The sequence below is a fragment of the Cupressus sempervirens genome, chromosome 3, assembly GCF_028749045.1.
Source record: "Cupressus sempervirens isolate cs-2001-9-10 chromosome 3, ASM2874904v1, whole genome shotgun sequence".
Lineage (NCBI taxonomy): Eukaryota > Viridiplantae > Streptophyta > Pinopsida > Cupressales > Cupressaceae > Cupressus > Cupressus sempervirens.
In genome coordinates, this window is record NC_143120.1 from 609,298,777 (window position 1) to 609,314,858 (window position 16,082).

The following is a 16,082-nucleotide window of genomic DNA, read 5'->3' on the forward strand; positions in this document are numbered from 1 at the left end:
TGAACAAGGAGAATTTGACGGTTGTGGGAGACATCATAGTGAAACCTGCCACAACCTATTTAGAAAGGAATAACAACTATATAAAGTTCCTTTATATGTATTTAGTACTTGGCTTACCACGTTGAAAGGTGCCATGCCATTTTGACGAGGTGGTTCAATTACAAGGAGCTGGCAAAGTTTCTGTTTGAAGTCTTGACTTCTCATTGGTCTAGCTCATTAATTTGGCATATAAATATTAGAATCTAATTAATGTTGCTGTTATGCTTGATGCCGACGAAGACTACAAGTTAACTAGTGAGCATGAGAATGCTAGTGCTAGTGGCACTATTTGTGGTTCTGTAAGGACCCTCTTGTCCTTAAATAAAATATCAAGGCATTTAGAAGTTATCCAATCTTATTAGCACAATTTACAAGCCATTTTTTTTTTGGATTGCTGAGGAGATGTTTCATATTTCATGTTGTCCACATAGTACTTAATATTAAATAGCCAATCCGACTCTTCTGTCATGGGCCAACTAGTCAGTCTATCAGTCCAATGCTCTATCTCACCTGGATAGGTACTTAAGCATTTTAAGCAACTATCTTTGGTCATACCTCTACCCATACGAGGTAGGCTAACAAGTAAGTGACCGAGATTCTGTACCTCCATCCGTTCGGGATGGGTACCAGATGAGCACATAAGCGGCCTTCTCAGGTCATACTTCTACCCTTATGAGGTAGGCTAATAATAACAAGTACGTGACCTGTAACCTGCACCTTTGTCTTACCGAGATGAGTTATCATAGGGGACAAAAATAGACAATGCTCTGATCAAACTATAGAGTCTTTCACCCTTCGGGAACAATCCAGGTCTGGGATGGCTTGCAAGAAGTTGCACAGACAGCCCAAGATTGGGCCAAGTTTCTTTGCAAGGTTTATTTAGATCCACACCCTTGGGTTTCGGGCCATCAGCCAGGTGCAAGACTACCAAGAGTTTCTTAAGTCCTATACCCCCTCTCGAGTTTTGACATCTGGCCAGGTATAGGTACCTTCCTAAGAATCCTTAATTTGTTTTGAAGTTTTTTTTGTTGTTTTGTTTAGAAATTTATAACTTGACAAGAGGTAAGTAGCCACACAATCTATGCCCAAGGTATCTGTGCTTTGGAAGTATCCTTCACGTTCTAGGCTACCTACATAGTCGTATCCATGGGATCAAGATATGAATGGAAGACGCACTCACTATCAATATGTAGTTCTGTTTGCACTAAGTTTAATGTAACTACTGTGGAGATGACCCCTTGGGGCTTGTTTCGTTTCCAAATAGTTCTTCACCATCATACACCCAATCGGGTGAATCAGGCGGCAATCTTGAACATTGATTGTATTATGCACAAAACCAGCTTTAATGTTATAGTTTGTCCATGTATAATGTTTACCTATGTGTATGTACCGTAGTCTCTCACTTGGGTTATTGTTGTATGTCTTCTTGATTAGGGTAACTAGTTAGATGCCACACTTAATACAACCACTTAAGTTGTTGGTGAGCTAGTATGATTACGATAGAAAGGAGTCACCACTTTATATGAAGTAAATAATCCAATAAATTTTTTTTGTTTTTTTTGTTTTAAGACTAAAAGTGAAGTCATGATGTATCTGAATTCAAGGGTCTAGTTATTTCAGATTTCATTAACATAACGGTGGTTCATACCACTCTTAGTAGTGTTCCCGAGTTTCTCTATTTTTTCTACCCTTATTACAATAGCTGTCTAATCTTGAAATTTCTACTCTCTTCTATTATCTCTATATGGTGGTATGTGTAACCATGCTTGTCTGTAGACTTTTGTACATCTGTAGGTGAATGTTTACAACCTAACCTATGTTCCTATTTTAAAGTCATTTTATCGACTCTATAGTTGTTGTAATTAACTCAGACTTATTTTGGTGGCTAATGCAATTTAAAACAGCATATACTTACACCTAGTATAACGACTACCCAATAGCTATAATATATAATGCTGAAGATAACGTACTGTGCGTATGCTGTAAATAGGCACTTATATCAGTTATAAGCGTCCCCTCAATTTTGGTGATAGGAGTCAGTTTTCTGTTTGCATGTTTTGTTAGGGAGGGTATGTCTGAATTTTTGCACAGAAGGATATTATTTATCTATTCAGTATTACATTTATTTAATATCTAATTATCTTTTTAAACTAGACCTTTGGACCACACAGAAACCAAAGAAAATACCATGGCTAATAGCACTGGATATGTGTTGGTGTGGAGGTATTCCATATTAAGAAGAGATAACAAAATACTAAGTATATATTTGTTCACAGCCTGTTGGGCCTGTACAGATGATACAAAGGTAGCGTATAGTAGAGCCCAAACCAAGAGAGGTTTTAGTTTTACTTTTAAAATTTACTGCAGACTATTAGTTCTATTTGCAGCAATAAAACAAGTGTTTTGGAATGTAAATTGAACGGTGTTAAGGTTTATTGTTGACCCAGAACTCTGAAATTAAAATCCATTATATGTAACTTTTAAAAGGACAGAAAACAAGACCAATTTGTTCATAAGTATCATACAACTGACCAAATTTGCCAGTATTACTTCCAGAATTGAGTACAACATCGGTTGACTATGTAAGTTTCTAACTCAAAAAGGAAAAGGAAATATTTTTGCTGACTATCTTCCATGTGACAGCAAAGTTTTATTTTATTTAACAAGACAAGTGAGGAAAAATGGAAATGAGAGATTTGGTACATACTTGGTCCAATCCTATCTATTTTGAGGGCAAGAAAAACAATGAGTATTTGTGCAACTGGACCCTTATGTCCCCAAAATGCAAACAACTGAATGTCTCTCTATCTGAAAGTCTTGCAGTTGGATGCCTTTGCTTAAATCAGGGAAAAAATGGCTTTTATCTTGTGCCGCAGCAGATTCGGGAGAAGAATAGAGAGAGAAAAAGAACGGAATGCTACCAGTTTCTCTTCTAAACTCCCAAATATTTCTTTTCCACCCCCAACCCTTTTTCCATTCACAATTGTTCCCTTACATATTTTCTTTAGGCGGTGCTTGAGTTAAGTGGTAGAATTTTCTAGAAAGTTTGTCAATCAGATTCGCCTTGTTCCCGAGTTCTCACTAGTGGCTGTAGACGTAAATGAGCTATTCTAACTTAGCCACTTATTCATTGCCTCTTTTTCTCTCCATTCATAGCCTGCAACGTTTTTCTCTCCCGTTCAAATCTGGACACGTCTCATCTCTTCCCAATGCTGAAGAAACATTCTTCATTCTCCTCACAACTTATCTCACGGCAGATACGTATGTTTCTTTTTTGTTTTTGCAAGGAATGAATATATATATATATATATATATATATATATATTTATGCATTGGACTTTATTACACTTAAAGGTTTTATTATTATTTTTTAACTTTTTTTTATAGAGTTTGTGCCTTTATTATCTGTTTTGATTTTTTTGTTTCATAACCAAGTAAAGCACCATACATATTTTAAAATTTGGCTAAGGTAATTTGGCCTTTTTAAATTTTTAAAATTTTTTTTACTTTGGTGAACGGCCAAGGCCTTGATTAATCTTATTAAACTTAAAAAGGAATAAAATAGCTATACTCCGTTCAAACGAGCATTGGTAGGAAAGAACGGAGAAGAAAACCTCCAGTCTAGCTCGGGACAGATGTCCTCTATTATTACATTTTGAAAGGGGCATAATACCCCAGTGAATGTATCAAATGTTACAATATATGAGGGGACGAACCCCTTTTGGAAATTTACATCAAATCTACATTGTATAAAATGAGTAGAGCTCTGTTTGTTTTAGGAATGAACATTTCCCTTGTGCAAATAATCTTCCGCAGCGAACAATCCTTCCTCCAATTGAGCTACTCAATTAACGCGTTAGCCATCAAAATAAACCAAATTAAAGAATCTGCCATTCTAGCTTTCCACGGGGAAATGATTCCCAGTCCTTGGAAATCTATCTTAAACAATAATATAAATGCTTAACTATACTAAATCCAATTAAAATAAGCATAATTGAGGACCATAGAACTAGCTCCTATAAGCGAAAAAGGAAAAACACCTAAGTAAATCAAAACACATAAGTGTAGAACTAAGAATAGAACCAAACAACAAATAGACCATATAATAAATCTGCCCATAGTTTAGGAGCGAATGAGCAAAAATATTAGATGTGGAGTAATGTAAGGAAAAGGATTCATACTATACCTAAGCTAAATTCTTAACAAACTTTCAACCATAACAGTCTAAGAAGATGAATCAAACATTCGACCATAACCATAACTTTCTACCTGCAGCTACTGCATGAAACAAATGAAACACCACCCTAAAATCTGAAATCTCTTAAGAAAATATAAACGAGAACTTCTGAGATTTGGCAGAAAGGACCATGAGCAAATAATCTAAATAGAATAGTTAATATCTCAACACTAAAGAGATAGATGTAGAAATCTTGAAAAAAAAAACTATGGGAAATCTACACTTGGGCATGCTTGCAAGAGTAACGTATCAAAACACTGCCACTAAATTGATAACAGTAAACATACTCCAGGGAAGTCACAGACGAATAGCATCAAATATAAAGGAAAAGTATAACAAAGATGCAACCTAAACACTATGAAATGGAAATATATACCAACCATCTTAAAAAACCCCATTACCTAATAGCTATATGTTCGATATAAACATCTGAATCGAGATCAGACAACATTCTTTATAAATCTAAGAGATACGGTGAAAGATATACAAGAATCCGCATAAACCCATAATCTACTAATGAAATTAATTTTGTTAAAGCAGATTTGAAACGGAAAGGATTCTAAAACATGAATAATTGAGCCAACCCATAAATAAACAATTATCAGCAAGCGGGGTTCTACACTATGAATCAATGGCTGAAACTAAAAACAAAGGAACAAGGAAACCATTAACATTCCAGAAATGATGTAACAAATAAACAAGACCACACCCTCAATGATAGATAAACCACTATGTATATTAATGATAAATGTCCATTACCTAAGCGCCATACATCGGTAGGATCTTGTGAAGTCTTGATACTTTAAACAGAGTACTAAAATCGCTATATACAGAACCCAAGTCGATATATATGGAACCCAAAAAGTAGAGTACCTACCTATGAACCAAAAAAGAAAGACAAAAGGGCTAATACAACTTCCATAAACCCTACTTTGGGAAAACCATGACAACCTCAGATATGTCGTTAGGGTTCTCAACCTAAAAGTTGGGGGTAAGTTTGAAATCAGCCTTGAACCTACTAGTCTTATCCGCGTTGGGACTGCAGAAGATCAGAGCATCTAGATTTTCAAAGGATACTCCTGGGTGGATATACACATGGAAGACATTGAGATATTCTGCGAGTCAAACCCTATTAGCTTCTACCACTATACCCCTCCAGTGTAAGAGAAATTGGATACTCGCCTCCATTTTTTGCCACTGTATGTAGAATGCGAGGCTCTCCTAAATAATCAAGGAAGGTCGACGATAAGCCATGTCCACCTCAGGGGAACCTGGTGGGTAGGTCATATGCTTTTCAAGCAGCGGGATAGAGAACTTGTTATCAATGCTCTTGAGCGCATGCTCAAGGCCCTTTCTCCATGTTGGCTGGAATATGCCATAGCAGAGTCAAATATTTATATCATGGTCCACCTTTGCTCTTGCTAGACAACCAATGAAGGACCCTATAATATTATTGTTAGTCCGCCAAGTACACTTATATTCAAAAGCTCCTTCTCCAATCACCCTACCCACTGCAATCCTCAACATATCATCCAAAGGATTCAAGATTCTGCTCCAACGTTCTGGTTTTATAGTGCCCCGAAAGGCCATCGTGTGAGCTTCTTTGGAATGAAACACCAGAATGTTGGTATCCATTACTGTAGATTAGGAAAGACAAAAAACTCGGGATAGGACACCTTTATAAAAAACAAAACTTTGGAATGATCTAGATGGAAACTAATGTGCCACTTAATGATGAAAACACCATTCGACCAAAGCATGAGGAAAACGAAAGATCAAAAGATGAAAAACAACAGGCTGGAAGCCCATCATGATTCGATCGAGTTGAGAACCAATCAATAAACATAAGGCTCTTGCTTTATAGAGCATAAAGGGGAACATGGATATGCCTAGAAAGAAACCTATCATACACCTTCACTATTAACTTCGAACTCTAATAAAAGATTTCGAGAAAATATAAAAACTATAATCTATATTATAGATAAAAGGAACAAAATACTAAGGAGAGGACAAACAACCACTATAAATGAAGAATATCTTTGGGCAAAAGAAAATCATTCACTAGGTGTATATTAACACCATCTGCACCTTTATTTGCTAGATGATCCGCTTCTTGGTTACCTTCACGACAAATGTGACGAATTTGACTATCCTCGAAACTATCTAGAAGATCAAGGACTTCACCAAGTTTGAAATTGAGGATCCAGTTGGGAGTGGAGCGTTTCCTAATTGCGTTCAATATAATCTGAGAATCACCTTCGATAACCACTTTTGATGCCCCAACTTCAATGCATAAATGCAGTCCCGTTTCCAGGGCTTCTAATTCAGCCATATTATTAGAGGTTGGCTTGATGGCCATAGCCTTTTTCACTATCCATTGACCCGAATCAATGTTAATAATGCAACCAATTCCTACTATGCTAGGATTGCCTCGAGCGGCTCCATCAAAATTGAGTTTGAACCAGCCCTTCAGCGGGGGGGACCATTTACATTTAGCTCTATCTACTTGACTTTTTAAAAAATATACAAGAGGGGGGTTTATTAGATTGGTCCAATTTTTTTTCATGAGACCATCCCAAATGGAGAAGGATCCTTCTTCTTTCATACATTTTTTGAGATGGGAATTTTCAACTTCCACGATACTAGCCTCAATTTTAAGGATTAACTCCTTGAACTTTAGTTCGGAGTCTCGAAAAATGCACCTATTCCTCCTTTCAAATCTCCCAAGATACGATTGACCGACAAACATTCCAAAGTTTACTATAAACGCCCTTAACCAAATTAGAAGGCCAACCTATAAGGAGGTCCTAGAAAGATTGTGGAAACGGCGTGGACCATCCCAACCTAAATCTAAGCCATTCCCAACATTTTTGCGAAAATGGACACTTATAAAGTAAGTGGTTCAGGTTTTCAGAGTTTTGTTTGCATAATACACATCTAGAGGGACCTTGAACCCCGAATTTGCCAAGCCTATCAGTAGTCAGAATCCTATTTTGGAAAGCTAGCCATAGGAAGAAACTAGCCTTAGGAAGACAAGCCACATCCCAGCAGAGCTTGAGTGGGATATCAACCTTGTCCTAGCTTTCGGAATGTAGTAAAGCTTTGTAACCATCTTTAACTCTGTAATTGCCATCAGTAGCTACAACTCATATAAGTTCATCTTTCTTCTCTGATTGCTTGACTGCCTTGTCAGACAGTATCTTGTTAAAAGCTTCTGCTTCTGCCGGATCTGCTCCGAAGCCTTCCATTGATTTGCAAACCCATTTAACAACACCATTCATCATGGTTTTTATTAACTTTATTCCCCCATTGAGAGATTAACAAGTCCTTTAGATTCTTTGGGAATGGTTTGGCAACTAAAGGAGGGTGGCCATCTGAAGAATCTTCCTAGAATGAGACCTCATCTCCTATGCCAACATCCCATGTAAGAAACTTGCCTATAAGATTACGACATTTCAACATAAAGTTCCAACTTTCAGAGCCCCTCGGACGATTGATCATTCTGAAAATTGAAATAGGATCCTTTGCATTGAAATATTTGTTATATAGAATCTTTGCCCATTTTTGATCTCTTTCCTTATACAGACGTCAAATCAGTTTTGCTCCCAAGGCTTCGTTTTTCCATTCAAGATTCTTGATACCTAGGCCTCCCATTTCCTTAGGTTTGCAGATATTTTCCCATTTGATTGGCGCTTGTTTTTTGTCTTCTTCACAATCCTTCCAGAGAAAATTCCTAAGTTTAGCTTCGAATTTAAGACGATGATTCTTTAACAGAGGGAGGCATGAAAGGGGATATATGGAAATGGCCGAAAGAACCAAACTAATTTTAGTTACCTTTCCCGCTTTAGAGAGCCATTTATCTTTCCATCCTCCAATCCTGGTATCCAATTTTTCAAAAGTGTTGTGCCACACCTTGCAATATTTAGAGCCCTTCTCTTGCGCAATTCCCAAGTATTTGCATGGTAATTGTCGTTTTTTATAACCCATGAACTCGCAAATCTTGTCTTTAGTTTCTTTTTTCGTGTTCATAAAGAAAATCTCAGATTTGGCCTCATTTACTTTTTGTCCAAAGGCCATCATATACGATTTTATGATAGATTTGAATCTCGATGCTTCTGTAATAGTACTTTTGCCTGGAAGAATAATATCATCAGCATATTGTTGATGCATGATATTAGACATATTTCTGGCAACAATAATGCCTGAAATTGTCTGTTTATGGTAGGCAACCGATAAAGCTCTCCCAAAGGCTTCGGCCATGATAATGAAGAGAGGATGATTAAGGATCACCTTGTAGAATACCCCTTGAAATTTCCAAGAAGCCTTCAGGCATTCCATTAATTAGAATAGAAGCTTTGGGCGTGGAGATAAATTTAAAAACAAGATTAATCCATTGATGAGAGAATCCAAAAGCTTCGAGAACCTTACATAAAAATCTCCAGTCTACCATATCATATGCTTTTTGGATATCTAATTTCATAAACATGTAAGGATCTTTACTTTTGCCAGTCGAATTAATCGTTTCTTGAATAGTAATAAGGCTGTCTAAAATAGATCTTCCAGGAACAAATCTTGTTCCTCGGAGATCAAGTTTGGTAAAAGACGCTTAAGCCTGTTAGGTATGATCTTGGGAAAGATCTTATAAATCGTATTGCATAAGGCGATAGGCCTAAAATCCTCGGCAAATTCAGGATCCTTTTTTTGGAGATCAATGTAAGAAAGGTAAAATTAATTTCGGATAACAGAGCTCCGCCATTTCTTGAGGCTTCAATGGCCTTCCATAAGTCAATCCCAGTTATATCCCAACATTTTTGAAAGAAGAAAGCCTAAAAACCGTCAGGTCCAGGAGATTTATCTAGGTTCATATTAAAAACAACCGATTTTACCTCTTCCAAGGTTATAGGTTTGTTTAAAAACTTATTATCCTCAGCAAAGATTAATTTAGGAATAAACTTAAGCAACTTGTCCCGTGCCTCTTTATTTGACCCTTCGTAGGTGTTTAGAATTTCCTTAAAGTGAGTTGCAAAGGTTTCTGCAATTTGACTTGGATTCTCAACCCGAGTACCCAAATGATTTTTAATACTGATTATCTTATTCTTAGATCTATTAAATAAAGTAGAAGTGTGGAAAAATTTGGTGTTTCGATCCCCTTCATCCAACCATTTTCCCCTAGATTTCTGATGCCAGAATATTTCTTCTTTGGATAAGATTGTTTCTTGCTTAGCCAGTAGTTTTTTTTCTAGCAAATAACTTTCTTTGTTCATTCCTTTCTTAATAATTTCTAGATTTAGATTTCTTAATTGTTTTTCTATATTTAATTTTTCTTTAAAAATGTTATTAAAGTGTTCTTTGTTCCATCTTAAAATGCACTCTTATGATAATTTTAGTTTGGAAACAAAAACAAACATCTTCGAACCTTCAACATTGTCTTGCGCCCACCAATCTTTAATATTTCCAATAAAGTCAGGATCTAAGAATCACATTTTTTCACATTTAAATGGATTTCTAATGGGTTTTAGAGGTTCAGAAAGTTCTAAATGAACCAGGTAATGGTCAGACACGGCAATAGGCAAAATAGAAGATTGAAAATTAAAGTTGTTTTCGTCTAAATCGCCTATGATAAAAAACTTATCCAATTTCTCCGCAGTATATGCGGAGTTTTTCCTCCTATTATTCCAAGTAAAATTTTCATTGTTGATGGGAACATCGATCATATCATGTTTATCTATCCAAGCTTTAAAATCTAGAGATGATTGCGGAAGATGGTGAATACCACCTGTTTTTTCAGATAGATCTAAAATAGTGTTGAAATCTCCTCCTATCAAAAAAGAATTATCCTTAAAGTTAGAAATGAAACTACTAATTTCAGCCCAAACATCTTTTTTATCCATATAGCTGATAGGACCATATACATTAATAAGAATAAACTGCAAGTTTGACTTGAGACTCTTGACAGTAGTACTAATCCAATTGGAACTACAATTAGGACAGCTTAGCGAAACCTTCCTAGGGTTCCAAAATACTCCTAAACCCCCTAACGCACCCACAAATTCTTGGAAAAAGGAACACCAAATACCTAACATTTTATCTAATTTTATTCTTTCATCCTTAACTTAGTTTCTTGAACTATTATAATTTTTGAGTCAAATGATTTAAGATTTTGCTTTACTAACCTTTTCTTGCTAGGGGCGTTTAATCCCCTAGCATTCCACGTAGTAATCTTCATGCCTCTTTGGGAAGGCACTTCCCCTTCCCCATGTTAAGTAATTGATCAATCTTCTGCTGTTCTCTGCTGAGTCCTTCCACTTCCCTAAGATCCTTCAGTGATCTTCTGTCTCTTTTATCCTTCGTTTTCCATATTTAGGAGAACTCAGACCTACCTGGTTCATTTGGATCCCAAGGTTCTCTAGAACTTTCCCTGAATTTTGATTATTGATCTTCTTCATGTTGTCTTTCCCCTCTATATCTTCATGTTCTAGTTCTCTAATAATCTGATTAATTATACAAGGCTGAGAATCCATTTCAGTTTCATTACCTGTCATATTATCCAAGCTGATCCTGTTATCTATAGCCTTGGGGCTTGTGCCATTGATCTGAATCTATCTCATAGCATTATCCTCTGCCTCTATACACATCAGATCTCTTCTTAGATCTTCACATGAATAATTATGACCTCCTGATTTAATGATTTTTTGTATCAGTGCTGCCTTTTGAGCCTCTACACTGTTATCAATATCTTCAAAACCAAATACCTGAACTAATTCATCTGTTAGCTGTTCAAGATCCTCATCTCTTGTATTCGGATCAATTAAGTCTTCCTCTATATTACCTTCTTTATTAAGGAATTCGTGCACCTCTTTTGACAAGGAGCTCTCAGCTTTGCTGGAGTGAATGGGGAACTGCTGATAACTGATGGAGTCTACCAAAACTTGGATGATTTGGTAAAGCCTTCTTTGCTCGGTGTGTTCTCTAAAGAGTTCTGACATTGTTTCCCTTTAGATGTTTCCTTTGAGGGTATATGGGACCCACGTAAATCTGATTTTGCTTCAAATAACATAAATTTTTTTGTGTCCTCTTTATTATCTTGTTTGGAAACCCCTGGAACCTTGTTTTGCAGAGGGATAAGCTGCAAACTGTTTGTATCTGCATTGCCTGTGGAAACAATTTGCTTATCTTTGGTGATTTTGTCAACAACATCCTGCTGTTTACTTCTTTTTGAATCTGGAGATCTCTGATCCCTTGCAACCCTGCCTGATTTTTCCTGTACTTGCTAAGGCATCTTTCCAATTGTCATCATATCTTTGTTATCTTCTAATAGTGATCCCTGCTTTGAGATATTCTTGGAAGATTCTTGCTTATTTTTCTTATTCCTTTTAGCTGATACATCCTTTTCGGTTAAGGAATCCGACTTCTTACCATGTTCAACCACAATAACAGATTTGAGTCTTCTCTTAGATTCTGGGTTGCCTTCATTGATACTCTTACTTCCACTTCGGGGATTTGTTTGAAGCTTGCATTGTTCGAAATTCAAATTAGAAGGATCCAAAATACACGATTGAACCCTTGACTTCTTTCTCTAATCTTTGAGCTTTGGAAATATGCTCTGAAAGTTTGAGGTGCGCGGTAAAGTTTCAAAGTTTATTTCCTTACCCTTCTCAATCTTTATGATTTCTGAAATCTCCCGTTCGAATTGATGTAGAAAACAGTCATATGTAGCTCTTTTTGTTACAACTTTCCTTATCCCTTGAATAAATTGATTATATTTTGTCTTTATGAGCAATTTAACATTATTATAATATTGGTAAGATGAATCTATGCCTAGAAGCTCTCCCAAACCAAACCCTAGCGATTTAAGAATCTTTATGTGATTCAACTCCGGTGGTAGAGATTGAATATTGATCCAAATAGGGCACATGAAATCTAAACTATCTAAATTAAAATTGGGGCCCCATTCAATGAATTTAACAGTATGCCTATTAGAAAAACACTCGGAAACATTAATAAATTGTTTTTTAACACCTTCATCTTTGCATTGTAAATAAAGAATAGTATCTAAGTAGTAAGAGATACTTACTTGTGATCCGCAGTTTTCTCCTAGCCAATTAGAGAGAAATAGCAAATCATCCTTAGATCCACACCAAATTGCGAAGATTCCAAACTTTTTGCAATTGTTCCATGCGTCTTCAATTTCTTTAGCAAGAAGGGAGATGGAAGGAGCCACATCTTTGGAAGAATCTTGAGGTTTAAGAATGCCCTTGGGGTTTGTGAAAGCCCTCGAAGCTGAAATCTTAGGGCGGTGGTGCGGAGGGATATACAAAGAAGGCCGTCTAGGGCCATTAGGGGATACATTGCCGGATCTAGAAGGTGTTAAAAATTAAGAAACTTCCGTTCCATCAGGCTTGGCGAGATGAAAAGCTGGCTTACCAAAGTTGGGTTGTGCATATTTCTTAAGATGAAAAAACCTAAATTGCTCCTCCAGGCTATCTAAAGTGAAGAACGACAGTGAGTGAGGGTAGCTTGACAAATCTGAGGCATATTGTGAAGAATCTCCCTGCACCATTTTAGAAGACCATAGTCTTTGGTTTGGATCATTCTGCTGATTCGCTTTATGTTGATAATGGCGATAGTGCGTATCTCTGTCTTCCATATTCTCCAAAATGGAGAATTTGTTTGATATTTTGACCTCAAAGTTAGATTTAAAACCATTTTGTAAACTCTTCGAGGATGATCTGTACCACTTTTTTGACGCTTTATTGGGTTTTTTCCCAATTTTCAACCCAGGGTTTGTATCCTTGAATTGAATTTTAGTATTCTGCTCTGCACTTTTCGCTAGTTCACTGAAATTTGCCATCTTTATGAATTCATGTAAACTTTAATTTGGCCATATTTAGTAAAATGATAGTGTTTAATAATTTTTATCCACTATTATAATACTTCTAGTGATTAGTTTTTTTCCCCTTTTTTCCCCTTATCTTTTTATTTTAATTTATATTGCATATCTATGTTTATTGAGTTTTTATTATTATTTACTTTTGATATTGATATTGATATATATATATATATATATATATATATATATATATATATATAATTATTTTTTGTTCTTAATTTTTCCATTGAATATCTAAGAAGCATGTCTAGGAAAATATCTAATATTAAATAATTAAACAAATAATGTTTAAAGAAGTTAAAATCAACTAATTTAAATAGTTATGGAACGAAAAAATAAATTAACAATAAAATAAAATAAAATAAAAGTTCTCACCCATAAAGTTAGTCACAATATAATTAAATAATCACCATCCTAGTAAGAGAAAATTGTTTAACTTAAATAGTCGCCAAATACTTGCATAATTTAATTTAGAAGGTTAAAGTCCTCAACCCCAAAAAAGAAACAAAGTTATCTAAATAATTGTGTCTAAAATCCAAAGCTCAACTTTATTAGATAAACATGACATGGTTTAACAACGAATGTCTTGGAAATTAGACTAATTAAATTAAAGCATAATTTTTTTTAAAATTTAAAAACAGATGAAAAAGAAATTGGCAACCTTATTAAATCATCTATAAGTACATGAAGATCTGTGAATGATGGCATAGAGGGATTGTGACAGGTTCTTCCAATTTACATAGATGTACATCATTTAATATGGATGGTGGTGATGATTGTTTTGATGACCTATATGATATCTAGTCAATGACTGCTGATTGTTGACACTTGACATTACTAACTTTTAACTTGATTATTTATCATGACATTTAAGTTTGATTAATATTTGACTAGTAATGAGTGGGTGTATTCTTCCATGGTATTTGACTTTTTATGTGTCCTTTGAAATTAATTACTGCTGCAAATATATATATTTCTTATGTTTTTGTATTGACAAATCGAAAATAATTCAACTAACCAAATGCTTTTTTGACAAAACCCTTGAACTCAAACTGAAAATAATGCAGAGATTGATAAGTTATTTTCTTCACAGGGGAAACTGTCGAGTATTAATTTCTCTCCGTTTTTGATGGATTCAATGAACCTGAAGTCACCAAAATGCTGTACTTAGGTGCTATTGTTTGTGTTGCTTAGATGCCTACCTTAAGTTGTACATGACCAAAAAACAACACCTAGGTTCTAATTATAAAAGTATGCTTACTTCAAACTAAGGAACAACCAAATAGTTTTGAGTTAATGAATTGTTTTCCCACTTCATTTTGTAACCGGCTCTTTCAACTTAACAGTTAACAGTTTAGCCACTGATGGTTTAGTATCTTAAATAATCCATTTCACTGATCTTAAAATTCTTCGACAGATCTTTTCCATTGTTTTAGTCTTATAGGTTTTGTTTTGCTTATTTTTCAGGATTTATCGAAAGGAATTCGCTTGCAAGAGTTAAATGTGTTACTCAGGGAAACCGTCATGGTACGTAGTATTTTCTCTTACATGTACCTTACTCTTCTTAATCTATTAGGCATAGGAATAAGTACTTTGTGCTTTACTTTTTATTTTTTCTATGTTGTATATTTAAACTTAGGTTTTTAGTGTTTTATCAATTATGGAAAAATTTGAATGCATGAGTATTTGTTGAATTTTAGTATTAAATTCTATTTGTTTAAAATATTTCACATCTAGGATAAAATACTATTCATTTTATAAGGAAAAATTTGTTTACTGTATTATGTATGGGGAAAATTGTGTATTATTTAGAGAGGTTATCATGGTGTCTTGTGTTTTTTCTTTGACATTTAATCCTACTCCATTCATTTGAAATGGAAAAAAATGATGTGTTCATATTTATTCACTTTTCCATACTGAAATCTCACGGTGCTTTGAGTCTGTCATCAATTTTGAAAAAAAATGGAGTATATAAGTTTTAATGGCATTTAATATTAACTTTTAGCATGGCCAATTTAATACATTGAAATTAGGTTAGTGTTGTTGTATTATATTATATATTAGGAGCAACGTTGTTAATATTTTATATGATAATTTTTGGGGTAAGGCAAATCTTTTACACATTGACTGTTAAGTTGAGAGAGGCAAAGGGATACTGTAGTGACCCTTGCTAATAAGATCACCAAAACACTGATATTGCACTATAGAATTTTGTCAAATACTTGGCAAGAAATCTGATCTGTACTATTGTAGATAAAATACTGAGCAATCAACTTAGTTCAAATACGGATGTGAAATATATATGCATTCATGGCAAATTTGTTACACTTACAATAAGCAACTTGTAAAAAATAAATAGCTTCTACAGATATAAATGACTGAAACGATTAACTCTTTAGGCAACTTGACATTATTTAAAATCTTCAAGCAAATACATTCAAAATCAAAGGAACCTGGATTGCCATAAATTGCATGAGTGTTTGCTGGTGCTGGTGACAAATTTCAAATCATGGTAGTGCCCAATAATTGCAACTGTACCCTGCTATTGAATTTGCTGCTGAACTGGACAGAATTTCAAGCAAGCATTTACAGTCGAATTTTAGAATGATCTGCTCTTGCCGATTCTTATAATGGATATGCTGATACTGGAGTTGATGATCGTACCCCTGGAAGTGTGCAGTATGCTATCCGTACACAGTTATTGGTGCTGGCCGTACAGTGCAGTCTGGAACAATCTTGGGGTTAATTAATTTCTTCATCCAAAACTCTGCCCTTAATGACTGACGAAACTGGCTCAGACTGGATCGGAATGAGCCCTAAATTCATTCCCAGCAGTCCAAGGAAAAAACGCCCAGTTTAGATGCAAATCGAGCTGTAAAATTGCTCCCAGTCTTGGCCCGAAATTCACATATAAAC

General features: G+C 35.2%; 1 protein-coding gene across 1 annotated transcript in view; it reads left to right on the forward strand.

The window, feature by feature from the left end:
- LOC149568152 (SNF2 domain-containing protein / helicase domain-containing protein / HNH endonuclease domain-containing protein) overlaps positions 1-16,082 on the forward strand; it is a 288,465-nt gene that overhangs the window by 146,019 nt on the left and 126,364 nt on the right. Inside the window, exon 8 of the mRNA XM_089821153.1 lies at positions 14,634-14,693. Coding sequence (XP_089677279.1) covers positions 14,634-14,693 — 60 coding nt within the window. The remainder of the gene's footprint in view (positions 1-14,633; positions 14,694-16,082) is intronic.